We start from the raw sequence: 26,286 nt of genomic DNA on the forward strand, positions 1-26,286 counted from the left end.
TGACAAAAATATAATAACAGCCCCAAGAAATTATTATTTTCGTTTATATGTATTTCATATTTATTATTTCGATTTCTTATTGTAAATAAGTATAAATTAAAATTATTGCTGAAGTCTAATTATGTTCTGGAATAAGTTCCGATGCCCAAACATCTTGTGGCCAGCCTGTACGACCCTTAGTTGACATGGAGACATTCTGAAAAACGTACATGGCTTGTATTAGTTTAGTTGTAGATATTTATTCCAGGTAGGTTTTACGAGTTTCCGATTTGAAAAACTTTGGACTTGCTAGTTGAACTCATGAAATTTAACAATAAAATCTGTGTTTTAAGAAACAACTTTTTAAAAATTGGTAAAAGCCTGTAACAATTTAGCATAAATTTTAAAGTTTGTTTAAAAGTTTAGGTTCTCCCATTTTTATAATTTTTTTTATAACAGGTACCATCTATAATTTGACAGGATTCAAAAATATGTTTTAAAATAAAGTGTACATCTTTTAAAACATTAACGTTATCTTAAAATATGTAGTTCAATTGCTATGTACTGGATGGTGTTTAGCAGTTTCTTTTTGTTTATAGAGATCTAAGTTTCTTTTTTGTATACAACTTGTACCCACAAATAGACAATTAGGAAGTAAACAAAAAGATAACACGTGCGCGGAAGCACTATGGAAACACTTCACTATTTTATTTGGAAATGTAATTCAGTTCTAATTGTGGCACGACTTAAGACTACATCCACAAAAATCTGGCATTGGGAAAGAATTTTATATAAAAAAATTTGGTATCTATGTTCTAAGAGTTAAGTGTCATCAGGTCAAGTCAAAATAATATTAATCCTGAGCTGTTTGATATTTGAACATTCATGATTCAATATTTCCCACAAAAGTGCACTCGCAAAGCACTTTATTTATCCATCCCTTAATGGATTATACTTTTTTTCTTTCGAAAAGGCACTTGGGCACTTGTATCTTACATTCCGTATCTACTGCCAGATTGCCCAATTAAGTTAATGTTTCAATCTATCACCCCCTCTTTTATTGTTGCCACGGTCGGGTAGCATGGATTCTCAATTACGCCTGCATGTGTCTGCGGTTTATCACTTCCTAAATTGCATAATAAATACAACTTACAAGCGGTCACTGGTCTACCATTTCGATTCTATATATTTGAAGCTAAACATGACCCTGCGATTCCATTAGGAAAATACACTTGCGGATTACAAAGGAAACTTCCCCTTTCTTTCAACTCAAAACTAAAATTGTTCTTTTATATAGTCAAGTGCTTTTATTTCTTTTAATAAACAAACAATTGTGATATCTACCCCAGTGCAGAAACAAAGTACTGACGGCGGAGAGTAAATATCTCTGGTACCATCAACATACAATTTCAAAGTAAAGAGATCAGTACATTAAAAAGCACAGAGACTCGAAGAAAAAGTTTTATGGTCATCATAACTTGATTAGAAATAACAAACAATACGCCCCCAAAGGGGGAAAAATCTTATAATCTGTATTTTCGTTTAGAAAAAAATGCAGTAAGATAATTTTAACAAAAGTCTCTTTTGCTAGTATATTAAAGTTATGACAGAAAGTTGTTTCCCTTTTAAAATAAGTAAGTTTATTCCGTCGGATCTTTGCAATTGTTAGAGCAAATACATAAGTGCAAAAGCGTCGGAAGGAATGTCTTGGTTTTGCAGTGTTAAATTGTATGTTTTAAATAAATTGTACAGATATTTAAATTGTCCTTTCAGGTTTTTGTTAATGGGTTTTCTTACTTGAATTTCTGACTTTATGCAGTTCTTCTTTTCACTACAAATTTTTCGGCTGACTGGCTTTAGTTCTGCTCGAAATCCGCCTTTTGGGTCCTGATCTCCTTCAAGAACATTAACTAAGTAGTTTATGTATAAAATGGCCAACTTCAATGTTTTTATCTGTTGAGTAAACCAAACATACAGATATTCTTTAAAACTTGAGAAATATTTCAAAATATTAAGAACACGAAAAGTATAGGAAATAACTTCATTCTTTCATTTGCAAACTTAAAAATTCTTTGTTGTATATTAAAAACAGTCTGCGTCGGTGATATTACCTTTGATAATTTAGTATCTGTGGGAACATTGGGAATTTTTTCTCGAAGGTAAGAAAACGCGTTGTTTATGCTTTGCGTGCGCCTCCTTTCCTTTTTGTTAGCTGTGTTTCGTTTCTTAACAATTCGAGTATTTGAAGTTGGTACATAGCTTATGTGATTTGTATTATATATCTGTTGTTGAACTTGACTTTCAGAGTCTGAAAGAATTTGCAAATATATTTAGTTATCTTTAAACAACTCAAACCAATAAACACAAAAGACATAACAAGAAAATCTTAGAACAATTTCGGATTAGTATATCGCAACAGTTGTCCTAAATAAAATTAATGAAGCACATTTTTAATTTAAAAAAATAAAATTATTCACTCGCACAGAATACAATATTTAGTAAAGGATTTACGTTTTATATCAAACACATTTGACCCATTGTATACTGAGCTGTAAAACATTGTTGAATATTCACGCCCTAAGGCCTCCGAGTTTTTAAACATTTTTATTTTAGATTATATAACTTGGAAAAAACGCCGTTTAAGCTTCTACATTTTCGAAGACAGTATAAAATTAAAACTCGTCTTTGCTGTCTGGAAAGGAACTGAAAATCTGATTCAGATATTCAATTATGAAGCGATGTATTCCAGCATCTGGGTATCCTCCCCCAAAATCCACCAATGGCAAACGCCGCTCTTTTGTATTATCTCCCTCGACCAATAGTGAGCACTTCAATATTTGTATGAATGAATGTTTGTTTGTATGTTTCGCTATATAAATCCGGGATATAACCTGCCATCCATGGTCGGGTGCTCTGCTTTTCTGTCATTTTTGTTCAGTCTTTCTTTTCGACCTGTGTTCTGTTATTTAAAAAACACTTTTCACTTCATATTTGCTTACATATAAAAGTTTAAAATATTCCGAAACAATTTTTTTTAATACAAATTAAAAATTTTGGCAAATGGTCGCAGTATATGGTCGTAAAAAAAAATGCCACGCCTTTTTAAAAAATACGCGGCTATTAAGTTTTTACATAATTGAAGTTTTTCTTTTTGTCTCTCTTACCAAATATTTCTAAACCGCGAGAGTTTGTATTCAAATGATTTAATTAATACCAAACCAAATGATATGAGTCCAATTTTGATATCTTGCCAAATCAGCTAAAATAGTAAATAAAAAATACAAAGACAAACCACTTGAGATTTTTACAAAAATTGTATTGTATCCATGTTTATTAAAGATAAATTTTTTCTAATGGTACATCATTATATCTGTGCTTTGGTACAGACACATATAGGCATCGCAAAAAATACGCTTAGCGTGTTCAGGTAATACTTTATCGTTCGTTGAAGTTTCATTAATAGATCGCGCGCCTTCTTCCGAGAGCCACTGTGTTAATTCTGGAACACATGTAATTTCAGGTATATTGTATCCATTCTGTTCGCCTAAAAGAATAATATTTGTTTACAAAATTTAATCAAGGTTCTATAACAAACAAGCCTGGCTGATTATTCTATATTTTATAAATGAATTATGGTTTGTGGTCAGTTACAAAAGCCTACCTTTTCTATCAGCCATTGAGTCGAAAAAACACCATGGTGCATCAGGTCCGGAGCCAGACTTTACGAACGCCACATAATGAGACGTTTCGATGCAAACAACTGCGAATAATTCCATGTACAATCGAGGGACAACCATGTGCTCTGCCATGATTCTAAATTCCTTTGGACTAAAAATCTTTTTCGACACATGATTAGTTCTGAAAAACATTATTCATAATTTTTTGTAACCAGATTATTAATTACACTTTTGAACCTTTTGTTGTGAGAGTGAAATGTTTTAAGACATTTTGGACAAAAGGCGGTGCATTCAAGTCCAGATCCAGCTTGAAGACTTCCAAAGCAATCTCTGCATTCATACTCGGCTAGTTTGCCACAAAGGGAGCACTGTCGCGGAGCTAAAAACGCAATCCAATGAGACACTATTAACTTAAAGCACAAGGGTAATGTGCAAACTTACAGTTTTCAATAATGTCGGTAACATCAAGTACTTGCGATGGAAGTATTCTTGGATACATCTTGTAGTTCTTTCCGAAACGAGGCATTTGAATGATAAAACAAGAAGGAACTTCCTTAAGTTTTATATCCGAGGAGTGGAAGCTTTGCTCAAACAGTTGCTGGACGCTCGGTAATGTTAACTTTTCATCCTTTTCAACAAACAACTGGTAAAAATAAGAATCTTGTCCAGAACTTAGCTAAAAAAATATGAGCTATTTATTTAGTATAAATTTTTAATAAAATATATGTGTCTCCGAACCTTTAAAAACGGCTCAACTCGCATAATTTGAGAGAGCAAACTGTTTAGGAACTCTTCAGGATCTTTTTCCTCGCAGGTGAGACCGCTAACAGAACTAAGCTGATCCAGAAGCTCGCGAAGTTTCATCACACGATCAGATCGCACAAAAACGTTTTTTCTTAAAGGATTGACGATTTCATCACGCAAAACCTTCTGTACTTCACTGTAATTACGAATGTCCTGTCGCAGTATATAGTTTATAACATATAAATAGAAGAAAACTATTTGAATATATTACTTGTGGTCCTGGTTGCCTGTACAGAATTGAATCAAATACACTGGTAAACGTGAACATCGAAAATAATGTTGCATCAAGATAGCATGAGTTGTGATGTCCCTGTATTCCTTTAAACTTTCCACAAATGCTGGCCAGCTCTTCAGAGTTGTGTATTTCTGAAAAAAAATTACCATGTTATTCTATATTTCTTATAAAATATTTAGTAGATTACCTATTGGCGGTATCGAACCATAAATAGCAGGACAATCAGCAACACCAAACTTCTTTGCAAAGTTATTGGACACTCTATTTGCAGCAACACTATTATCTACATCGGCGAAGCGCCGGTCAGCAGTACATCTGTTGGCTGGTACAAAAACAGCTCGACCATCATGGCAAGTAAATAAGCTATAATAAAACAGAACACAAAAGGTTTTTGCATTTAAATTACACCTTTAGTTATACAAGCAAAAAACATACCGAACACCATTGTGCCTTCCGTCTGATGTCGACACATTTTTCAAGTTGGATTCGTCTTCCACCTCTATTCCAACAAGAACATTTCTTGGTAAGCCGGGAGGAATTCCAACCCATCTTATAACGCCGTACAGATCTTCACATACTCCAGAGTTCGAGACTTCCACAAGGGAACCAATCGCCAGTTCGGTACCCGGTATTTCACTTAGAGGCTGATAATCAGCGATTGTGAAACCTAAAAAATACAAATAAAACCATTATTAAAATTTTAAAAGACCTACTACAGACACTCAAGTCTCTTTAAGGCAAGTATTAATAAATGTTTTATAATTGGCCTTACTAGGTTCTTCGACCATGTAATTTGGCGAATAAAATTCCAGCACAGTTAATGGGATATTGTTGTGTATATCTGACTCAGAACACAATGTTTTTTGATATATTGTATTCATTTTCACAAATCGCAAAACACAGATTCTATAATACGCTAGTTTTGTTTAAAAACTAAGAGCTTCGACAAAGTTCAACACAGATAAAACTCCTCAAAAAACTGCATATATCAACTCAGAGTACTGGCATTTTACGTAAACGTAAATAGAATATACCTATTTCTATGTGTTCTGCCGGCGATCTAAAAATAAATACACATTTTCTTTCTGGTGTTTTGCAAGATGGCAATGTGAACAAACAAATTACACAAAAACTGTAATTTCGAGGCGATAATAGATTTAAGAACTACATTTTCTTTTTTAAAATCCCGCGAGTGGTTATTAATCAAAGTAAAATTTAAGAACCTTATGAAAGTATTCATTATTTCAAGAAAAAATCATCTGCCCAAAACAGCATGCGAAAAAAAAAAATACTTTTAATGTGATAAAACTAAAAACACTTAGAAAAAATAACTTATTAAACTTGATGCCCGTTAATTTAAAAAAGGTCTTCGTAAGATGTGTTTTACTTCTATCAAAACCAACTTTGTTTTTGGTAAATTGACCATTACAAGGTAAGAATAAATTGATGTTATATGATAAGAACAATAACATATGACAAATACATGATAAAGCTTTTGTTTAAGCAATTACTGTTGTAATAATAGTCCATCTAAGCTTTTATTTTATTTTGACGAAAAGGGGGACCCCTCCCTCCTAAACCTAAACCGTAATTTTTTATAATTTTAACTTACGTATTGGTTCCTCTTGTTCAACTTTTGCTAAAATAGGAGAAGCTGGTTTCAAAGTTGTAACCTCACTAGCCAAAGGTTCTGCCACCGTCTTGCTTTTGTTATTTAAAATCATCGCCGCCGCTCCCGCTCGTTTGGGCCAATTTGTTCCAAGTATGTCTGCCAAATCCACATCCTCATTGTATGGATTATCTACAGCACCGTGATTGAAATCGCTGTTCCTTAATATTTGAAAGTGATTAGGTTTATTTTTTTGATATCATTGGTGATACTTACTTTAATATACCATTTTTTCTGTTAGGAATCTTTTTTGGGTAAACATTGGTTTTGTGGTCGCTCTCGTTAGGTAGCTCATAGTTTTCTAATGACTCCCCAAATCTATTAGTAATTGTCAACTTTTTTTCTTTTTCTGCTTCATGATCAGATTTGGAATTCATTATTTCCAACTAAAGGCTGAAAAACGGAATTGATAAAATTTAATAAAACATTTAAAAAAAGGGTATTTTAAAAACAAGTTCGCCAAATGGTATTTGTTTTATCTTAAACATGTAAATTAAACCAAAATCAGCCTTGATTATTGATGTAAGTACTTCTGTTTGCGTTTGTTACATACAAACGAGTGTATGTGCGTGACATCAGGTGTCTGTAAATTACTTGATAAAAATGAATTGGTTTCTGGCTTTTATTTTGAATTGTATTAAGGTATTTTCCCCAAAAAGAACGTCAAAAACAAATAACACGAAATTACAATCACAAAACCTCTACAATCTTCCTTATTGATAAAAACAATGACACATAACTTCGTCAACTACATGGCTTTACAAGTGTTGTTTCCGACCGTAAAGCTAAATGACCAAGTCAGCTTTTAAAAACTATACTACAACAATAGAGTTACACATTTATTTTTTACTAACAAATAAAAAGGTTGTTAAATCCTTGATTATTATTTTGGTGTTTATAAAATTTGTTTCTTTAGAATGCGATTGGAATGAATTCTGGATATCGTTATCGATTTCACTGCAGTTGCCAATCAGCATATAGGGTATTCTTCAAAAGCCCATTAAATATTTATTTGTTTTTTAAATTATAAAAATAATGTAATGTTGATCACATATTTATTATGTCTTAAATTAAGTTTGAATTTTTATTTAACAGTATAATCAACTAGAGTCTGACTTCCACAAGATTTTTACATTTGTATCCATATAGATAATGTTCATTTATCTTTTATAACTTAAATTTCTGTCTATTGTAATTTATATTTCGTAACAACCTGTCCTTCTTACTCCTTATGTTAATTTCAAATATAACAAAAAGAGTGTTAATTACATACACAATCTGCTTAAAAATATATCAAGAAAATTTTCAGACAGGTCAGGCTTAGATAAACAGCTATTACGGTTATTATTTATGGGGTCCGTCTATCGCTGTCGATGGAGCGGGTAACTCCATATTTATTGGACTTTGAAAACCCATTGGTTGCAGCTGAACAAAATGAAATGGTACGGAGAATGGGATCCCGCGAAAAGCATTAACCGATTCCTGTGGACTTAGATCCACATTTGAGCTATTCACGAATTCTGGAGCTGAGTTTGAGCCCTCTAGATCCTTTCCCGTAATATTGTAACGAGGTGGGGGACCAACAAGTTCAAGGGAAACCGATCCACGTCCAATCACAGTCGGTTCAGCACTACTTTTGGGTAGGTATTCATGCTTATACTGCGGCGGTATTGCATTTTGATAGTCGTCTGGTCCAATTCCTTCGATTTGTATACTCTATTATAGAAGTTGGATGACGGCAGGGAGGAAGGATCGTGTTCTATAGCGGGAGGATGGTCCAATTCCATGTTCAATTTAAATTCTTCAGCATGGGGATAATTTTCATAAGATGATGATGGTTCGAATTTGTATGGCTCATTTGATCGTATGTAAATCGGAACCTTTCGTTCAACTTCAACCTTAAAGGGAACCGGCACTTTTTTCTCAACGGTAACTGGAACTTTAATTTCCACCGGGTACGGAACAGTCCGAAGGACAGGATATGGTTTTGGGACATGGACTATTTTTTCAACGATTTTTTCCACAACATATGGTTTTGGAACTTGAACGGGCTTTGGAATGTGAATTACCTTCTCCACTATTTTTTCTATTGGAACGTGTATTATTTTCTCAACCGTAACATTAACAAGCTTGGGAACATGAACGATCTTCTCCACAACTTTCTCAATCGGCACGTGAACAATTTTTTCTACTGGATAAGGTTGTGGTACGGTTTTTATGAGTTCCTTTACATGGTTGTGATGATGGTGGTGATGGTGGTGTTTGATCTTAACCTTCATTCGCTTTTTATCCTGCTTACTTGAATTGTCCTTAGCGCTCTCATGCAGGATAGATTGAGTTCCGATTTGCTCTGATGCCTGGTATTGTCCATCCTCTTCGTCTATGTGCTCATGAATTTCCTCATATGTATTATAATGTTTGCTTTCCATACTATCATCAGGATAATGGGGACTAATATTTTTTCTTCGAGCATTTGAAGGCTTGTATTTATATTTATGCCTGGATATTTTTTCGGATGGCTTTTGATAAGTCCTAATACCGCGTTTTGAAGTCACGTTTCTATCAGCTTCTCGATTATAATTTTGTATTGCCACTTTTTCCGACCACCTTCCTGTATTGTGAAGGGATATTTTTCCGAATTCAGGATAGCTCCAATCGTGGCTTTCTGCATTACTGCTTTGATTTACAGCATATGAATCACTTTGAACCACAGTTTCAAATAATATTAGGGATATAAATATATATGCAGGAAACAAAGTTATCTGTAAAATACAGGATGGAATTTTTTAAACCCATTAAACGCAACCTTTTTTAAAAAATCGATTTGTTCTGCTTACCAAAGAATTCATACTTTTAAATTTTTTAACTCGCTTAGATTGGAGATGTGGTTTGTTTAAAGCCGCCAACAGAAATGATTTTTTCGCTTGGCCAAGAAGGTATTTATATGAACATGAAACATAATTACAAATGTAAAAAATTTGTTTTGTTGTATTGAAGACAGTATACACTATACTTTTTTAGGAAAAAGGTTAACTGTAATTTTTAAAGATATACAAAAAATAATGTTTTCAATAACTGTACTTTAGTACTTTTAATACTTTGAAGAAGAATTTGATCCCTTAAGATGCCACTATTATTTCCACAAAATTTAAAAACTTTTATTTTAATTGTGCTTTCTATTTTATATTTTGTTGTAAATTTATCTTTGTTGTCATTTAAAATGGCTTTAAAGATATCGTGATTAAATATATAACAAGTAATTTAAATCGCAATATTATTTTAATAAATATATGCTGTAATCAAAGACTACCTTTTGGTTCAACGTCGCAAAAATCTTTATAGTTATAAGATACTTTTTTTTTAAGGGGATAAAACAGCACAAGTTTACTTATACTTTTTACGATTCAAAGCCCGCGATCGCGTGACTTTAAGCTTGATATGTATTCGTACGATAGTACAAGTGCATTATTTTTTTAAATGTTTAAAATTTCTCTAGGTGAATATTTCAAAAAGCTCATAAAAGTAGTAATTAAGGTGCATTGAGCTCCAATTTACGGAAACGCCAGATTGTGTAATTTCCTGCAGTATCCGTTGCAGTTTTCAAGAGTAAAATAACCGCATTTTCCGGATACCGATTTTATGATTACAGAACAGGGTTAAAAAGTGTTCGGTTTGCCTGTAGATAAATCATTATTGAATATACACAAGAATCACATCTCATTAAGGTTTCTGGCAAACAAAAATGAAAAAGTTTATTAAAACTATATTAGTTTTTGGATATATTGACTGCTATTAAATAGACAAATGAACTTAGTCTAACTCGATTCTATTCTCTAAAAATAGACTTCCCGTGTGCATCTTGGACTCCTTAATTTTTAAGTGTGAGCTTAGCAGATCATCCATTGTGATGTTAACGTTATTTCGATCCAGAGCTACACCAGATGGATCAGCTGTCCCAATGAGCTGCCTCATCCTGAAAACTGATGCATTTCGGCACATTTCCCGAAGGTCTGATCCCGAGAATCCATTTGTAAGCTTGGAAAGGCGATTAAGGTCGACATCTTGACTGATTTCCTCTGATTGCAGGATTAGTTTAAGTATGTCGATTCTCTGCTGTTCGGAAGGCAAGCCGATGTGGAATTGTGCTGGCATGCGACGTACAATGGCTTTGTCCAGATCCTGAGGTCTGTTTGTGGCTCCCATTACAATTACGGTCGAGTTGGAATTCGTGCTCAGGCCATCCCACAGCATCATAAACTGGGTTTTCATCATGGCGGTGGCCTCATGGTCGTTTAAGTTGCGGGAACGAAGGAAGGAATCGATTTCGTCAATAAAAATAATGCAGGGCTCGATTTTTGCAGCTAGCGAAAATACGGCGGAAGTCAATTTCTGGGATTCCCCGTACCACTTATCGGTGAGTATGGCGACGTCCAAATTGATAAAGCGCATTCCCGCCTCTTTTGCAGTGGCCTTGGCTATAAGTGTTTTTCCGCAGCCCGGCGGCCCGTGAAGTAGAACGCCTTTGGGTGCCTGCCAAAGTTTAGAGCGCTTGAAGAGGTCTTTGTGCTGCACCGGCAAAACCACCGATTCGCGGAGCTCCTGAATGACAGTATCCAATCCGGCGATATCAGACCAACTGACTGTTATGTCGGCCGGAACAACAAGATGTGACGCAATCATTAACTCGTAGTCGTTAAATTCCTGGGGATTCAACTTAAAACCATCCTTCTCGGCCAGCCTGCAAGACAAGGTTATAAATAATCACATTTCTATGCTTATGAAACAAATAAAAACCTCTTCAACTGCTCTTCTGCTAGGACTTTGGCTTTTTTCTTATTTTTACTTGTCGGGTCCAATTGGTTCATCATCCATTTCACAGAATAATACGTTATCAGGGTAGCCACCGATAAACGAATCAGCACTTGGAACATTTGCCCTTTGCTGAGCTCGACTCCTCCAAACCCGAAATTATCCATGTTTAAGCAAATATTCTGTTCAAGCAAAAAGTTCCTTGTCTTGTTCTTTTTTCCATGCACATAGGCGTCAGTGTGGCCAGACGACGTTCATGTTATTAGGACACATACAGTATTTAGAAACAAATACTGTGCTCGACGGTAGTGAGACCGTTGATGTTGTACATATGGGGTGTTTGTTTCGCAAAGATTCCAAAATAAAAGATCAGCATTCATTTATTTAATTTGAAAAGAAAATCAAAACTATTGCTAACTGCAAACCATCCTTTAAAGTAAAAATAAACTAATCCCAAACAATATCCACAAACCTTAAACCAGCTATTAATAAACCCAAACTTGTATATAAAATGTAAAAGTCTTACAAAAATTTATTGTAATTCTTATTTTGATGTTATTATAAGTATTTATTAAAATATACATACGTTAAGAGGCTAATATTTTCCTTTTTAATTTTAATTAACCAAACTAATACATAAACCAGAAGATGATATCAAAAATTAAAGACACAAAAGAGTTGAATGAAATCAATTTATTTATCTCAATTTGCACAAGAGGACTTAAAGCCCCTTCTGTTAATTGTTTTGACTTAATTAAACTTTTTTTATGGTGTGTAATATTTGGGGTCAATATTCCACAATTTCAATTTTGAGTCAATCCACGGACGGAGTTTGGCAACGCTGGCGTACACTCCGGGAATGTTCACTTCTCCACAGCCGACTCCCCAGGCGACGATTCCAGCCGACTTAAATCGGCCCTTTTGGCCCTCAATGGGGCATACTAAAGGAGAACCGCCGTCGCCCTTGCATGTATCTTTATCCTTCTCTCCTCCGGCACAAATGAAACTGTCGTGCAACAAAAAGTGCTTTCCGAGCCGAGTTTCACGTAGGTTTGTCTGGCACTCTTGTTCCGGCACCACGGGCATATCGACCTTCTTCAGGATCACCTGGTATTCCCCGTCTTTGCCGAACTTGTTTTTACCCCAACCGGTTGCATAACAACGCTTGTAATCGAACCTATCACCCACATTGGGAAGGCAAACGGTTCGAATGTTTGCTTGTGAGGTAAATGGGCTTTCCAATAACATTACTGCCACATCGTTATAAAGAGCTCCCTTGTTAAACTGCTCGTGATACACTATTTCCTTGACATATCGGTCTTCATGAGGAATGATCTCGTTCTTTGTTTGCGTATCCCACTCGCCGGCCCGCACTGAAAAAGGGAGACTTTAGATAGCATGTCTCGTGAATGGAATTTATTATACTCTTACCAACAATGCTTCCTGCTTGTTTGTTGTGAACACAATGAGCGGCAGTTAGGACAACATTGGGCGCTATCAAAGCTCCTCCACACTCGTACAAATTAAGTGTTCCCTCTTCTCGAAGAATGGCCAACATCCAAGGAAACTCCCCAAACTCGGCCTCCTGGTTCACAGCTCCGGTAATCTTGAAGCCCACACCGTTAGGATTCTGGTATCCGCAACCTTCGGGAAGCTCGGGCGGAAGAGTGAATATCGGATCGACCCTCTAAAAAAATAGTGTATTTTTAAATAACAGTTATAAAATTGAACCTATATAACTTACCTTGTTCGGTAGATCACAGCACAAATCCAAATAGTTTTTGCATGGCGATCCCGTATCGATTCTTATATCAATTATTCCCTCACCACTGGTGTTTATCGTGTCATTCGCACACAGCCAACGGGGAACACACTCTTTTTCAACCCCACAGGACTGATATTGAGCTGCCCCTGTTCCTTGTCCGGTTCCTGTTCCAGATCCTGATCCTGAATTACTAGACGAATCTTTTGGACTGACAACTGGATTTGTTGGAGTGCTCTGTGTGGTGGAGCTGTACGTTTCATCGGTCTTAAAGATGTCCGCAATCAAGTTGTCTAAGGAAGTATCCTGCGCTCCACAAGCGAATATGCAGGTGCATATTACAAGGAAGCGGATTACAATCATTTTACTAAAAGAAAATAATATTAATAATTTATTTATTGACAAATTCAATACTTTTTACTCTAAAAATATATATATAGCAAAATAAATAAAATAAATAAATAAAACCTCGACAAATAAAAGCACATTTAATATACAAACAGGTTGTGGGAAGTCAATTTAAAACAAAAATAAAAATAAAAAAGCTTAATATTAAAAAAAAAAAAAGTATTATCTTGTCACTTAAAATAATATTATCCGCCAATCAAAATTAATTTTAGTCGATTTATTATATTAATTTGTTTATTAATATCCCTATAACATCAATTATGCAAAAACAAAAGAGTGTATTTTTTCAAAAATTAAAGAAATGTTATTTAGGTCAAGAAAGCTTATTTAATCGAATAAACCGAGGTAAGCCTTAGTCTGAAAGCTTAAGTATTGGTGATATAACGACAAATTTTATTGCTGGAATTCGCACATTTAGCGGTAAATGTAAATCCCCAAACAGAGTGACACACTTTACGGCAAGAAAAAACAGCGGGATCCGGAACTCATTTGCAAGAAACTTTGTATCCAATAATGCTTTCTCCATATAACACTAAAGTTTATGATTATGATTAGACTCATCAGCATATTCATATATTTCCCATTCCATCATGAAATTTGTACCGTATATGTACATACAATTGCATGTTTGTCTTTTCAAATTTAATATGTATTTGAAAAATAAGGACAGTTTCTTATCATGCTTTTGTATTTTTAGGCTTTAAAATAAATTAAGGTGATAAGAAACCAATTTATTTACTGGCTCACAGATGCTCACGTATTAGGGTGGGTTCAGTTTTAATGTTTGTAAATCCATATGATGCTTGACAATAAAACATCTTGTTCTTGTTCCTTTTGGACAAACAAAAAAAGGAAGGCCCAAAAGCGGAATACAAGCAATTTAAAGCATAAATTGTACTATGTCCGTCAAAACGGCCTATTCACGTAATATTTTTTAGCACTTCAAGTTAAACTACAAGTGCAAGTGCATACAAATATTGATATACATACATACTATACTCCTTTATAAAAAATATTTTTAAATACAAAAGAAGCACTACAGAAGCTCATTATCAAGGCTCTTAATGTTAACAATAAGTTTTTTTTTTCCGAATAAAATAGGCAATAACAGGTTTCAGTATCGAGTAAAGATGACAAGTTTATCTACATTGTTTAATTGATTTTTATATGCAGATATATACACATTTCACGGAAATTTTTTCTCATAAATGTATGTATGTACATAAGACCCTGTAATTTATTCACTTTTTTCATTGAACTTTAACATCTGTCAGATTGATTAGAGTTTTCTATACATTTTAAAGTATATATTAAATGCACATGTTACAGAACATATAAAATACTAATAAAAAACTGCTTAATAAATTAAAGAAATAAATGGGTTTTCATCATTTTAATTACAGCTTTATTTGTATTGATATAATACGTACTCTATTTAAAGAACTTATTTATTGTGATAAGCTAGCAGGAGAAGGTTCGGCAAGTAATAAAGAAAACACACAACTGACTTGATTTTTCATTCAATCTTAGGTTTAAGCTGACGATCTTAGCTTCTGACAAGACAGCGAGAAGCTTTAAAGCTGGTTCAAAGTTGGGTTCCCTGCTTATGTCTTGCACACTGAAAAACTTTTTCTAATTTTTAACGATTTATCAAATTATTTCCGTATTTTTAAACTTAATCGAATAGTTATTTATTTAAAAATTGTAAATCCACTAGAAAAAAATTTTTTTTTTAGATTTGCATCCGTTTATATTTCTTACTTTTATATATTACTTTATAATACTCGAATTTATGGCAGGTGATTCATAGCCTATATAAATATATTTTTCCTTATTCATGTAATAACGTAATAGATTAATACAGCTTGGGAAAGTGCAAAAAAAAGTACCGGGCTTGCGGAAAATTTAAATATTTATTTTAAATTTATCGTTCCCTTTTTTACGTACACCATGGAATTAAAACCGATTTCGATACCGCGGCGATAAAATCGAAAGCATCAATGTGTCTACGGTTTTCGTTTCTAAATGTGTGTGCGTAATATTCGATGCGCTTACACATACATATGATGAACAGAAATTCTTATTTTATTCATCATATGTACACAAATTTGTAAATCAAAACGAAACGCCGATCCTAATTATTCAGTATTTGCAGAAACATGGAATCATTCAAGCAGAATGACGGCAATAGGGATGAGTTAATTATTCAACAGCAACGCGAAATTGAAAAGGAGGTGAGTGTGCAGAAATCGAGTGTAAAGAGGAACAACATCTTATTTTATTAACTTTAGATTAGTGATACTACTCCCTTGGTGAGCGAACAGTTGCCGCTAACTTGTTTGTGGGCAGAATACAATGGCGACGACATATTCACCGCCAAGATCCAGGATCTATCCAAGAAGTATAAGTTCATTCGCCGCACCCGCCCCGATGGAAATTGTTTTTTCAGAGCCTTTGCATACTCGTACTTGGAGTACTTGATCTCAAATAATAGTGCCTACCAGGAGTTCCGAAAACTGGCCGAAGAGTCCAAGGATAAGCTCGTTCAGCTGGGCTTTCCTAGCTTCACATTAGAAGACTTTCATGAAACTGTAAGTTTGACATTCACTCAAATTAAGCGAATTTATTGTTTATTATTTTATTATTTTCTTAGTTTATGGAAGTCATTAAGCGCGTTAGCCCCGATAACCCCGGCGGACATAGCAAAGTACAGAGCGAACTGCACCAAATCTTTAATGAGCAGGGATATTCCGACTATGTAGTGGTTTACTTACGCCTAATTACGTCGGGAAAACTTCAGGAAGAGGCCGAATTCTACCAAAATTTCATAGAGGGTGACTTCACCATCGAACAGTTTCGTAGACTGGAAGTGGAACCCATGTACAAAGAATCGGATCATATCCACATAATCGCCTTGTGCACCGCCCTCGGGGCGGGGGTGCGCGTGGAGTACTTGGATCGCGGAGAGGGCGGAACTGTAAAGGCCCACGATTTCCCCGAGGGCACAGAGCCCAGAATTTACCTGATTTATCGACCAGGCCACTATGATATATTGTATCCAAATTGAATTGCTCCTTAAAATAATCTTAGATCATGGAACGATTTATGTACATAAGATGTAAAATAAATTACCATTTATTTGCATATAAAATCGGATGTCTTTGTTTCCCAATGCTCATGCATTGACTTAAAAACTGGAAATGGAAAAACGAAAACACACCTTTTACACATATCGTAGATGTTAATTTATTTAAACACTAATCTTTATTATTTGATTTGAACGATTGTGATAGTGACATAATGAAATTGTCTAATGTTTTATAAAATATTAAGTTTCATTAACGGTATTTCGCCATCATTTCTTCGGGAAATTTCTGGCGATGCGCAGACAATGAGAGGTTGACAATAATCTCCCGATCGTCCATCCGTCAGGCGCCTCCACAGTACGATTTAATTGTAGGATGATATTGACCACAAGATTTCAGCTCAGTAAAGACTTCCGTAAAAAATCCAGGCTCCGCATTGATTTTAAGCATTTTATCACTTAGCTTGTTTACAATGACGAGGCACCTTGAGAAAAATGTGTAGCGAAGAAAATAAGAGTTATTTAGAGGTTGTAAAAAACATTCTTTTAAATTAACTGAAACGGCTTTAAAAGGAAGATTGCAGCAACTTTATTTTTCTTACCTGTCCCAGAATTTCTCCTTTGAGTCTTCAACCAAAAATGGTTTGAGAGGATAACTGATTTCATTGCCCATATAAGAGTACGACAGATACAAACAGGTGAGAACCGAAGCCTGGAGATCTGATTCTTTGCTTTCTTCGCCGCTGACCAGTTCCCGAACTAGCATGTAGACAAAAACCACATTGGCTGGGTTTATAAACGCAACATCCTGAAATTATTGGGTTTATGGTTAGAAAAAAGTTTGTTTTGGTACATTGAAATTGTGTTGTTATATTATATGTTTTATATATTACCTGCCATCCTTGGAGCAAAAGGCTGCGATCAACTGCTCTGAGCCACATGACAGCATCGCCGGCATCGAAGTTGTTTAGTCTTTGACAACGACAGTGCAAAAACATTCCCAAGCACTTAAGCAATTCCGAAGTGGATGCCTGCAAAAGTGTAAGATTGTACAAGATCTATTAGTTGTTGTTACTATAATAATAATACAAAATATAAAAATATAACATATTATTAGCAGTTATAAATATTAGATCTACTGAACATTCAAAATGTTAAACTAAATCAAATAAATGCAAAATAAATAAATATGTATTCAAATAATGCGAAAATACTCACCTGGAAGACACAAAATTATACGAATTAGGAAAAAATATGTCGGGGGTTTCGAAAAAAAAAATGAAAATTCTAGAAACAAAAAATAACAAAAATATGAAACAGAATTTTTAAGTTAATATGTCGTTTTTAAATACAATAGATAAATAAAGATCTGTTTTTACCTAAGCAAAACTACTGACCTGAATGACGGTTTTGCGAGGGATTTGGTTGGTGTTTTTGATCTGAATGGACGAGGCCTGCACTTGCTGGGGCAAACTGAGCGTCAAGGGCTGTTTTTGGATCAGCTTGTTGTGGTTCGATATCGAGTTCTTGTTGTTTACTCGCACTGGGTCTTTCGCCTTGGAAGGGTTCTGCGACTTGCCGGGCGGTCCGGTGATGACCTCTTCCCGAATGTCCTGATTCTGGGACTGATTCTGGTTCTGGTTCTGATTGCAGTGCTGCTGGTGCTGGTTGTGCTCCTCGATGCGGTTGCAGTGCAGCTGAATGTTTCGATTCTTGTCCGACGAGGAGGCGAACGAGGACTCCAATAGTTGGGCCTTGAAACAGGCCGTCGGGAGATTTGCACACTTGTTCTTGTTCTCGATCTTCTTCTTGTTATGCGATGTGGAGAGCTTTTTCCACGAAAGGGCATTAATGAAGATTGAGTGCTTCTTCAGGTTCTTCTCGAAGGAGCTTTTCTCCGCCTTGAGCACCGAATTCTCGTTATGCGTGTCCAGGACATTGGTGATCGTATCCTTGGAGGCATTGGCCAAGTTGTTCAAGTTGTGCGAACTCAGCTGCGTTTGTGTCTGTAGGTTTATGTGCACTCCTCCACAAGTTCCCGATTGTCCAATCACATTTTTGGACATCTGATGGCAGGCCGATGATTTCCCCTTGTTTTCCCTGTTCTTCGCGTTGTTTAGTTGTTCGTACGAGAAATTATTCAAATGCGAATCAATTGAACCTGTACTGTCGTTTTCATTTCGTATATCGGTCGAGTGATTATATTGAAAATTTGGCTGAGACGAGTATATGGGATGGCGATCCCGCGGATTAAAACTTAACACCGTTCCCATAATGGCTGAAATTAATGCTTAAATCAATAAGAACCTCGAACGCCCTTCTCCTTCTCCTTTTCCGTTGGAAAGGTTATTTTAAAATATTGATTTTTAATCAAAGTACTCATGCTCTTGTGCAAATTCTATATTCAAACAAGAATTTCCAAAACAGCTTATTGAGAAAACTTTTTGCTTAAAAATTATATTCCAAAGAAGTTTTGTAGTTGCTTTAAGCAAGTTTTTACCTTATTTCTTGTGTATAACTTCGGGGAAAAATTGTTAAGACTGTTTAAGAACGCGAATAACTCTTCGTAGAAGCGCGATGTTATGCCATTTTTAACGGCTGCATAATTGTACTTATCTAAGGACTCTGTTTCCACCAATCATACAATTTTAAAGCACAGATTTCAACGTTGCACTTGTTTATGAAAACATCTTTTCGCTACAAGCTTATGAAATAAGTACACAGTCTTAAAATCGATACAAAGTATGCGCAGGCCCAAAAGCAAAGCGAGGGTGGGCACTTTTCCTTTTTGTTTTTCTGAGCATGCTCAGAAAAGGTGTTTCTGCAACACCTTTGGGTTTGAATACGGAAAATCCTTATTTGCCTTTCTTCAAAAGATTTTAAATTTTAAAGTTTCTAGTATAGCAAACTGTTTTGATCATCTTAACGAATTTGATTTTTAGTTCAAGCACTATAGGAATTTTACATGTGTTTAATAAGGATATTTGAAGGAATGATTTTTTGGTCAATATTTATATATTTTTTTTGTTAATTCTATTTTGCTTAAACTAAATCTTTTAAATTTATAAAAAGGACGATTAAACTGGCAAATAACCTGTTTACAGTTTTCAAGATACCATTTTTTCAAAAATGTAGTGTTGCACAGTGCTTGTTACCCGTGAAAATCGCAATGGTGGATGTTTCAGCTTCGTTACATTCGGTGCTTAATTTAAAATTAAAAATAATCATTGGTTTATTATTTAATTTATTTTCCAACTTCGATTCAATACTGGGTTTCTTTTAAAGATACATTTTTTCTCATTAAAAATCCGAAAACAGTTTTCCCCTTTGCCAATTAAAATGCACATACATCTTCTTCAACAATTGCTCAGACTGCAGTAATATTTTATTTATTTTACAACAGTAACAAAGTCGGTATTAAAGTTTAACAACAAAATGTTTCCTGAGCAAACAACACAAACAGTAATAGCAAGATCTCCCAAAAGTGATTGCAGGATTAAAAATATGCTGCTAAACTGCTTAATCTTGTTAGTAATGTTTGGGTTCATAAACATAAGTAACATGGGTCCCACACTGGGCGGTAAATTGTCACGTTTATGATATTGCAGAAATGCCAGTTCCAAAATCACAAGAAGCAGAACTGGCAAAAAAACGCTGCTATTTGTGTAGAGAGATAACAGGAACCCAATACCAGCCGCCAAAATAATATGAATTCTGCTTTTCACAAATGCATTTGGAGGATTGTTTTTAAGATTAGCTGGCTGTTCCGCAAAAAATGGATTAATTATTGGAATATCGGGCTCGACCTCTGGATCAGAATATTGGGGATTAATAGGTTCGTCATCTGAAATTTAAAAAGGTAATTAAAAAAAAATAACATATGTAAGTACGGCGGACGTTGTACACACATATGTACATATATTTGAATAAATCATCATGTGTTACCGTGGTTTTCGCTCTGCAGCGCTGAAGTTCTGCCGTTTAACTTGTCGAGTCTTGACTTTGACGCTTCTAATATTTTTTTTCTGCGCAGTTCCCTTCTTAAAGCAATAGGGTCCTGAGCCGGGTTTTTCTCTATTGTTGTTGAATCGGTATTATCCATATTTATAAACACATCACAAATTTACTCGAGATTTGACAGAAACGATGTGACCGTTTTCCACAAAAAAATTTATGCCATGTCTGTAAAGACAACGGCAATGGTTCAACTTTTGATTGAACCATTGAAACTTGGATAAAGATAAAAAATATATAAATAATTTTTTTCAATTTACAATTTAATTTTTTACTGAAATTACTCAAAGTATGTACTCAGAATACAAAATTATGTTTTGTAGAACTGAAGCCATTTTTAAAAATGTTATTTTAAAAAAATTTATTTAAAAAATTCAAACACATTTGTAGATTGGAAAATTTTCTTTAAATCCTGATTAATTAATTACCCTTAAGGTTTTGGTTATTTATTCAGAATTATTATATTAACAATACAAATGTAATGACGTTAACACAATTATTTATATTTTTTCCAAACGTCTGGGAGCATACAAGAGGACATATGCGCAATGCCAGTCTCCTCCTCCGGACAGCCGCAGGATTTCATCTGTGGCGACAGCCGAGACCTCATCGTCATCAAATTTGAACCACACGTCGCCACTGGAACGAACCCAGGCCACATAATGTCCCGAGGAACTCGATCGACCTTTATGAGTCAGAACTGCTTGCAAGGTGTAGTAGCCTGAATTGTTGCTGCCCAAGTCGTCGTCGAACCAGAACTGCTCGTACTTAATGTCCTTCTCTTCCTTAACCTCATTGGGTTTAACAACATCAACTTCCATTTTCTTGTCCTCTAAGTCCTTAAATTTCGAACGCATCGGGCACAACTTGCTTTGCAATTCTGGAGTACACAACTCAAAGGCATCAAAATCAATGGGGAACTTAATGTCCTTTAGCACCTTGGCATTAATACCCTCCTTTCCTTTGTATTGGAAACGAACAAACTGAACAGTAAGATAGGCAGGAAGTCGGCTCACCAAGTACTGAAAAAGAAAGTTATTAGCTCTCAGGCATGTAATCAAGCAAGTTCCTTACAGTTCGAATGTACTTTGCATCGCGTCCTAAGGTTTCTGATTTTTTCACCAACTGCTCTCTCATTTTCTGAAAATATGAATCATTATTATTAACGCTATCCTGTTTTTTAATGATTTCACTTACGGATTTTAGTCCACTTTGCATGTACTTCACATCCATTGATATAAAGCAACTCAACTGCAAGAAATTCTCCGATGTTACGGTAGAGGGTTCCTCGGGAACCTCCTCCGAGCTCATCTTAACTTCGAAGGTTCCACCAAAAAACTGGTCGATAAATGAGCTAAAAGAAATATTTTTGAAATCATCATTCAAAACCAAAACCGCTATTGACATACCTGTGTCGTTTTTGGACAGTATTCGATGGGTCCTGGTTAACTGGCCGAATCTTTTGCTGCAACATTTTTAGTATTTCCGCCCAGCACTCGTTGGCGTCCTGCTGCCTATAAGTGCCGTTTTCGCCAGTCTGAGCAAACTGCGGCGATGCGCGGTGCAATGCTTGCAGAAGGACAATCGGCGTTACGGTGGTGCCCTTCTCCATTTGAGCAAATATAGACTTCATGGCGGAAGATATGGAAAATGCAGTCGATATGGTGTCAGTCCCATCATTGCTGAAAGTGGTTAAGGCAGTACGAAGCTCAGGCACTGCATTTAAACACTGAACAGTGGCATTCATGTAGCACGTGTTGCCGAGATTTGTTAGACCGGCTGGTAAGCGCATCTACACAGAACAAAAATGATAATAAGATTTTTTGTATAGTTTAAAACTGCAAAAAATAGGTTTTCCCTACTTAGCGAATCTTATTTCAGTTTGTTCTATCAAAAAAACCTTTTTTCTTAATATTAAGACTGCACACTGAGGTGTTATTACAATTAAAAGTAAGCCTAAAGCGCTTAATGACACAGCCTTTTTTATAAAAACACCAATTATTTTTTAATTTTTTAAGGCGAGAAAATATAATATCCCATTAAACTTATTTAAAGGTCTTACATATATAATCTTCTTTTTACAAAAAGGAATCTCCTGAATTTGTTTGTATCCTTTACGGAACAAAACAACAGTTGTAGTTGTATCATAGATATAACGACTTTGAATTATTTAAAATTTGACAAAATACGTACCGCTGTGGCGGCTTCCGCTTCATTCATGTCCTCTATAAACTTGACCGGCGTAGTAGGCACTTCGGGGACACTTTCCTTGCTGCCGAGCAACAACACCACAGCTCCCTGCAAAAATTATCCATTGCAACGGGCTTTGTTTTTATAAATCTTAAGCGTTACTTACATCCTTAATCTGCAAGTTCCACTGGTCATCCTTAAGTATGCCTCCTTTGCACATAACTTTCTGGCGATCCGGTTGAACGCCAGTGAGCGCAAACAATTGGGCCTTAAACAATATCGGCTCTTCATCCGTGTTTACATCGATGTCTGTGTAGAGCTCCCGGCCCCACTTTACCTTAACTGAAAGCAATAAGGTTCAGTTTTATTCCACAGAAAACATACAAAATACAAACTTACCTTTAAATGCGGGCATGGCTAAATTTTTCGTTAATAAAAGTTCCTTCTTTCTCTAAAATTCAAAGTCATACTAGCCGAAGCAGAGATGCGCAAATAGGCGATATATTAGTGATTGCCGACAGCTTGCTACAGAATTATATCGTCAAGTTTGGAACACCGGAAATAACAAAATTTTTCAACTGGGAAAAAACTAACTTATTATTAATATAAAAAATATACACGATAACTGCTTGTATAAATTTTTGTTTGTTTTAAATTAGTTCAGAAAATCTTACATGCTCGGTCAATTAAAATTTTACGGATAATAGTATATACAAGAAAATCAAGAAGAAGATGTTAATTAAAAATTAAACAAATTAAGACTGAGTTCAATTACTTCATGTGTTTAACTAAATCAATCAATCCTTATTGTTATAATAACAAAATGTATAGTTTACGTTGGCATTGTTTCAATTCCAGTCTTCCGAGTAAAACAAAATTGTTAGGCGATTGCCCACATATTTCAACCGTCTAAACTATCGATACAACAGCTGACACTTTTCCAAATTCTTTTTTTATAATTAGTTAATTGCCCACATCGGCAAATTTTGTAGAAATATTCACATTAAAAAGATAAAAAATGAATGAAGCGGATAGTTTTGCTGAAATATTTAGAGGCGGCTTACCCCACTGTCTTCTGATTGTTTTTTCTATGTTGTTAATTTGCTCACCGGTAATGCCCAGCGAATTCGAGGTTATTTCTATGTCAAAATACGATCTAAATGGTCAACATTTTGGTAAGTAAATAATAAAAAAGATAAATATTAATAATGTAAGTTATTGTAGAGCAGGCCTTGGATATTTGAACACTAACTGAAAAATGTAACCCCTTTTTGAGGGTACTTATTTGACCCAAATTTTTTATAAGTTGACGAGGTCTTTTTTCCTTTATTTAATTAGTAACATTGAATCTCATTAAAACATGCAAACGTGTTCGTTAAATGGCAACTTTTACCTTTTGGCGCATAGATGTAATGTCTAATTAAACAAATTTTTCTAATTAATAAAATATCAATTAACTTGTACTTTTTAGGAAGCCGTGTATCTTCAATATCTCTGGAAGCAAGATCTTTGTATTCCTGGAATACTTCAAGGCACTGTGTTCTCACACGGTATGTACAGAGTTCTTCAACAATTTCAACAGATTTGATTAATGATTAAATTTATATCTGCCAAACAGGTTGACCGACCTGTCTATCCATGATTTGGACAAATTAAGACAAGGCGCAGGTGGACTAATTCTAATGATGCCCTCAAATATCTTAGGCTTGGACCTCGAAGCCAAAGAACTTATAACGATTTTGGAGCAATCAATGCTAACACATACGGCTGCGGTGCCCATTTACTTCGCTCCCTACAATAAGGATTTGGAAAAAATAATCGATGATATTACCTACACGACCACAGATAACTCTGGTCAAAATCAAACGGCTCTGGGACAATTGATAGTGACTGTCTCGGCAAACAGATACCACGTAAATGTCGGTGGCGGAAGTATTGTGGCCAACAAGAACAGCAAAGTTCCCATTATCCAAGGCGAGTTAATACCAAACCAATTGGCCCTTAAACCGACGGAAGCAGTCGGCGATGGACAAAAACTTCCCGTCATCTTAATAACCGCGAATCTAAAAACCTTTGGAATCTATAATGTAAGTACTTTTATTAGCTTAAAATCCGTAATGAGAAATCACCCAAAAATAATACATGTCACTTACCTAAAAAGACATTAGCATTCACTTTACAAGATAAGAGCTCCTTATCTGAAAGCTCATTATGATTATCTAACCGATTTTTTATCAGGCGGTTCAGTGATTTTAGATAACGTTTTAAGAGGTCAAAAGATGCTATTTATAGTATTAAGGGCTTTTTATGTAATACAAATTTTTCTTTTATCTCTTAAGGATTACCCGGAGAACGCCGATGCTGCTGTTTTACTGATGCTCATTGAGCTGTTTAGCAAGTTGCACTACACATCCAGCATGGCACCCAAGTACCGCCTCCGATTTTTACTTTCGGACGCTGGCGTCCTTCTTAACTTCCAAGGTGCAAAGAAGTGGCTCGAAATAGACGATAATGCGCTACAGGTAAGGAAACCCATGAAGGAAAACCACTAACGATTTTTATTTAAATTTCAACCTTTTTTCTAGAATGTTGAGTTTGTGCTCTGTTTGGATACCATCACAGAGAGTTTATCTTACACTACGGATAATGCTTTGTATATGCATGTTTCCAAGCCACCGAAAGAAAAAACATCCATTAGCAACTTCTTCAAACTGTTGAAATCGGCTGCTGAAAAATACTCAAACGGATTAATAGTTGAAGGAGTGCATAAAAAGATAAACTTAGCAGATACCAAACTTGCATGGGAGCATGAGCGATTCAGCATAAAACGCTATCCTTCGTTTACTTTATCTTCTGTAAAAAGTCCGAGGAGTCCCATACGAACAACTATTTTCAAAAACGATGAAAGTGGTATTGTGGAACATACTCTCAACACCTCGCGAATTATTGCTGAAGCACTGGCTAGTTTCGTGTACAAGGTGGACCCGTCTTCCAGCATTTTTGATGGACAATTAGTAAGTTTTTAATGTGTTTAATGTTTTTTTATCACTAATATTTTCCGATCGTAGGCCATTAAAGAAGAAAACATATTGCCATACTTTGGAGTTAAATCCATATTGCATAATAACGACGTTAAGGATGCCTTCGAAAAGTACCTTAACAATGTTAAGATCATATACGACAAGCCAGACGGCAGAGACCCAGAGTTTATGTTCTATAACGAGAACGATGTAAAACTTAATGTATACCGAGTCAAGCCCGCGATCTTTGATCTCTTCCTAACATTTGTCATTGGTGTTTATCTATTGACTGTGTTTCTCGCCATACAATACTTCCCACGATTTTACGATGAAGTTTCAAAGCTAACAAAAGAAGACCCCGTGGGACAACTCAATGGACACTCTTCTGAACGAGTTAAATTAAAATCACATTAGAAAAAAATGGTATTGAGTAATGTAATATTGCAAGTAGGAAAATTCATGTCCAAATCATTTTTCAAAACTTTACTAATGGTAATTGAACAATTGTTACTTTAAAGATAATAAACTCTGTCAACTGTAGAACTATTTCCACGGTTGATGTGGTGACTATATTTGACCCTATTAGTTCATTTATTACTCTGAATTCTTGCAACTAAAGTCAGTTTTAGTATTA

At 35.2% G+C, this 26,286-nt stretch overlaps 10 protein-coding genes across 12 annotated transcripts; 2 read left to right on the forward strand and 8 right to left on the reverse strand.

Annotated features, from left to right (window-relative positions):
- Window positions 1–42: 42 nt before the first annotated feature.
- On the reverse strand, window positions 43–2,676 carry LOC108089128 (heart- and neural crest derivatives-expressed protein 2). The gene is made up of 4 exons (XM_017187243.2): window positions 2,491–2,676; window positions 2,091–2,287; window positions 1,777–1,932; window positions 43–196 (listed from the first exon to the last, which is right to left on the reverse strand). Exons 1-4 carry the CDS (start codon window positions 2,579–2,581, stop codon window positions 116–118), a joined length of 525 nt encoding a protein of 174 aa, XP_017042732.1. The 5' UTR covers window positions 2,582–2,676; the 3' UTR covers window positions 43–115.
- Window positions 2,677–3,274: 598 nt separating this feature from the next.
- Window positions 3,275–7,303, reverse strand: LOC108089261 (ubiquitin carboxyl-terminal hydrolase CYLD). 3 transcript variants are annotated; one of them, XM_017187429.2, is made up of 11 exons: window positions 7,219–7,303; window positions 6,581–6,757; window positions 6,308–6,525; window positions 5,131–5,362; window positions 4,883–5,058; window positions 4,672–4,826; window positions 4,395–4,613; window positions 4,098–4,332; window positions 3,894–4,035; window positions 3,641–3,837; window positions 3,275–3,523 (listed from the first exon to the last, which is right to left on the reverse strand). In XM_017187429.2, exons 2-11 carry the CDS (start codon window positions 6,739–6,741, stop codon window positions 3,330–3,332), a joined length of 1,929 nt encoding a protein of 642 aa, XP_017042918.1. In that variant the 5' UTR covers window positions 6,742–6,757; window positions 7,219–7,303; the 3' UTR covers window positions 3,275–3,329. The 3 variants fall into 3 exon arrangements, with proteins under 3 accessions (XP_017042918.1, XP_017042920.1, XP_017042921.1); XM_017187431.2 differs by lacking the exon at window positions 7,219–7,303 and having other exon boundaries at window positions 6,308–6,519; XM_017187432.2 differs by lacking the exons at window positions 6,308–6,525; window positions 6,581–6,757; window positions 7,219–7,303 and adding an exon at window positions 5,468–5,652.
- A 405-nt stretch (window positions 7,304–7,708) lies between these two features.
- Window positions 7,709–9,213, reverse strand: LOC108089107. Its single transcript, XM_017187218.2, is given in 3 exon segments — window positions 7,709–8,055; window positions 8,058–9,126; window positions 9,202–9,213. Coding segments are annotated over 3 exon segments (1,428 nt in total).
- Window positions 9,214–10,084: 871 nt separating this feature from the next.
- On the reverse strand, window positions 10,085–11,437 carry LOC108089230 (outer mitochondrial transmembrane helix translocase). The gene is made up of 2 exons (XM_017187387.2): window positions 11,159–11,437; window positions 10,085–11,102 (listed from the first exon to the last, which is right to left on the reverse strand). Exons 1-2 carry the CDS (start codon window positions 11,338–11,340, stop codon window positions 10,175–10,177), a joined length of 1,110 nt encoding a protein of 369 aa, XP_017042876.2. The 5' UTR covers window positions 11,341–11,437; the 3' UTR covers window positions 10,085–10,174.
- A 414-nt stretch (window positions 11,438–11,851) lies between these two features.
- Window positions 11,852–14,879, reverse strand: LOC108089228 (phenoloxidase-activating factor 2). The gene is made up of 4 exons (XM_017187386.2): window positions 14,774–14,879; window positions 12,918–13,302; window positions 12,605–12,860; window positions 11,852–12,546 (listed from the first exon to the last, which is right to left on the reverse strand). The coding sequence occupies exons 2-4, from the start codon at window positions 13,296–13,298 to the stop codon at window positions 11,939–11,941; spliced, it is 1,245 nt and encodes a 414-aa protein (XP_017042875.1). The 5' UTR covers window positions 13,299–13,302; window positions 14,774–14,879; the 3' UTR covers window positions 11,852–11,938.
- Window positions 14,880–15,365: 486 nt separating this feature from the next.
- LOC108089253 (ubiquitin thioesterase otubain-like) lies at window positions 15,366–16,494 on the forward strand. The gene is made up of 3 exons (XM_017187419.1): window positions 15,366–15,577; window positions 15,635–15,934; window positions 15,997–16,494. The coding sequence occupies exons 1-3, from the start codon at window positions 15,503–15,505 to the stop codon at window positions 16,408–16,410; spliced, it is 789 nt and encodes a 262-aa protein (XP_017042908.1). The 5' UTR covers window positions 15,366–15,502; the 3' UTR covers window positions 16,411–16,494.
- A 79-nt stretch (window positions 16,495–16,573) lies between these two features.
- On the reverse strand, window positions 16,574–19,168 carry LOC108089252 (cyclin-dependent kinase 5 activator 1). Its single transcript, XM_017187418.2, has 5 exons — window positions 18,929–19,168; window positions 17,826–18,706; window positions 17,322–17,459; window positions 17,031–17,236; window positions 16,574–16,913 (listed from the first exon to the last, which is right to left on the reverse strand). Exons 2-5 carry the CDS (start codon window positions 18,699–18,701, stop codon window positions 16,772–16,774), a joined length of 1,362 nt encoding a protein of 453 aa, XP_017042907.1. The 5' UTR covers window positions 18,702–18,706; window positions 18,929–19,168; the 3' UTR covers window positions 16,574–16,771.
- Window positions 19,169–19,778: 610 nt separating this feature from the next.
- Window positions 19,779–20,581, reverse strand: LOC108089124. Its single transcript, XM_017187240.1, has 2 exons — window positions 20,374–20,581; window positions 19,779–20,272 (listed from the first exon to the last, which is right to left on the reverse strand). Exons 1-2 carry the CDS (start codon window positions 20,528–20,530, stop codon window positions 19,818–19,820), a joined length of 612 nt encoding a protein of 203 aa, XP_017042729.1. The 5' UTR covers window positions 20,531–20,581; the 3' UTR covers window positions 19,779–19,817.
- A 277-nt stretch (window positions 20,582–20,858) lies between these two features.
- On the reverse strand, window positions 20,859–23,116 carry LOC108089272 (ubiquitin carboxyl-terminal hydrolase 14). The gene is made up of 7 exons (XM_017187445.2): window positions 23,032–23,116; window positions 22,799–22,974; window positions 22,636–22,740; window positions 21,852–22,234; window positions 21,640–21,796; window positions 21,517–21,582; window positions 20,859–21,464 (listed from the first exon to the last, which is right to left on the reverse strand). The coding sequence occupies exons 1-7, from the start codon at window positions 23,045–23,047 to the stop codon at window positions 20,943–20,945; spliced, it is 1,425 nt and encodes a 474-aa protein (XP_017042934.1). The 5' UTR covers window positions 23,048–23,116; the 3' UTR covers window positions 20,859–20,942.
- A 435-nt stretch (window positions 23,117–23,551) lies between these two features.
- LOC108089223 (nicalin-1) lies at window positions 23,552–26,224 on the forward strand. Its single transcript, XM_017187379.2, has 6 exons — window positions 23,552–23,807; window positions 24,104–24,182; window positions 24,251–24,719; window positions 24,972–25,154; window positions 25,218–25,646; window positions 25,701–26,224. The coding sequence occupies exons 1-6, from the start codon at window positions 23,651–23,653 to the stop codon at window positions 26,064–26,066; spliced, it is 1,683 nt and encodes a 560-aa protein (XP_017042868.1). The 5' UTR covers window positions 23,552–23,650; the 3' UTR covers window positions 26,067–26,224.
- Window positions 26,225–26,286: the final 62 nt, after the last annotated feature.

The sequence above is a fragment of the Drosophila ficusphila genome, unplaced genomic scaffold, assembly GCF_018152265.1.
Source record: "Drosophila ficusphila isolate 14025-0441.05 unplaced genomic scaffold, ASM1815226v1 contig_723, whole genome shotgun sequence".
NCBI classification, from domain to species: domain Eukaryota; kingdom Metazoa; phylum Arthropoda; class Insecta; order Diptera; family Drosophilidae; genus Drosophila; species Drosophila ficusphila.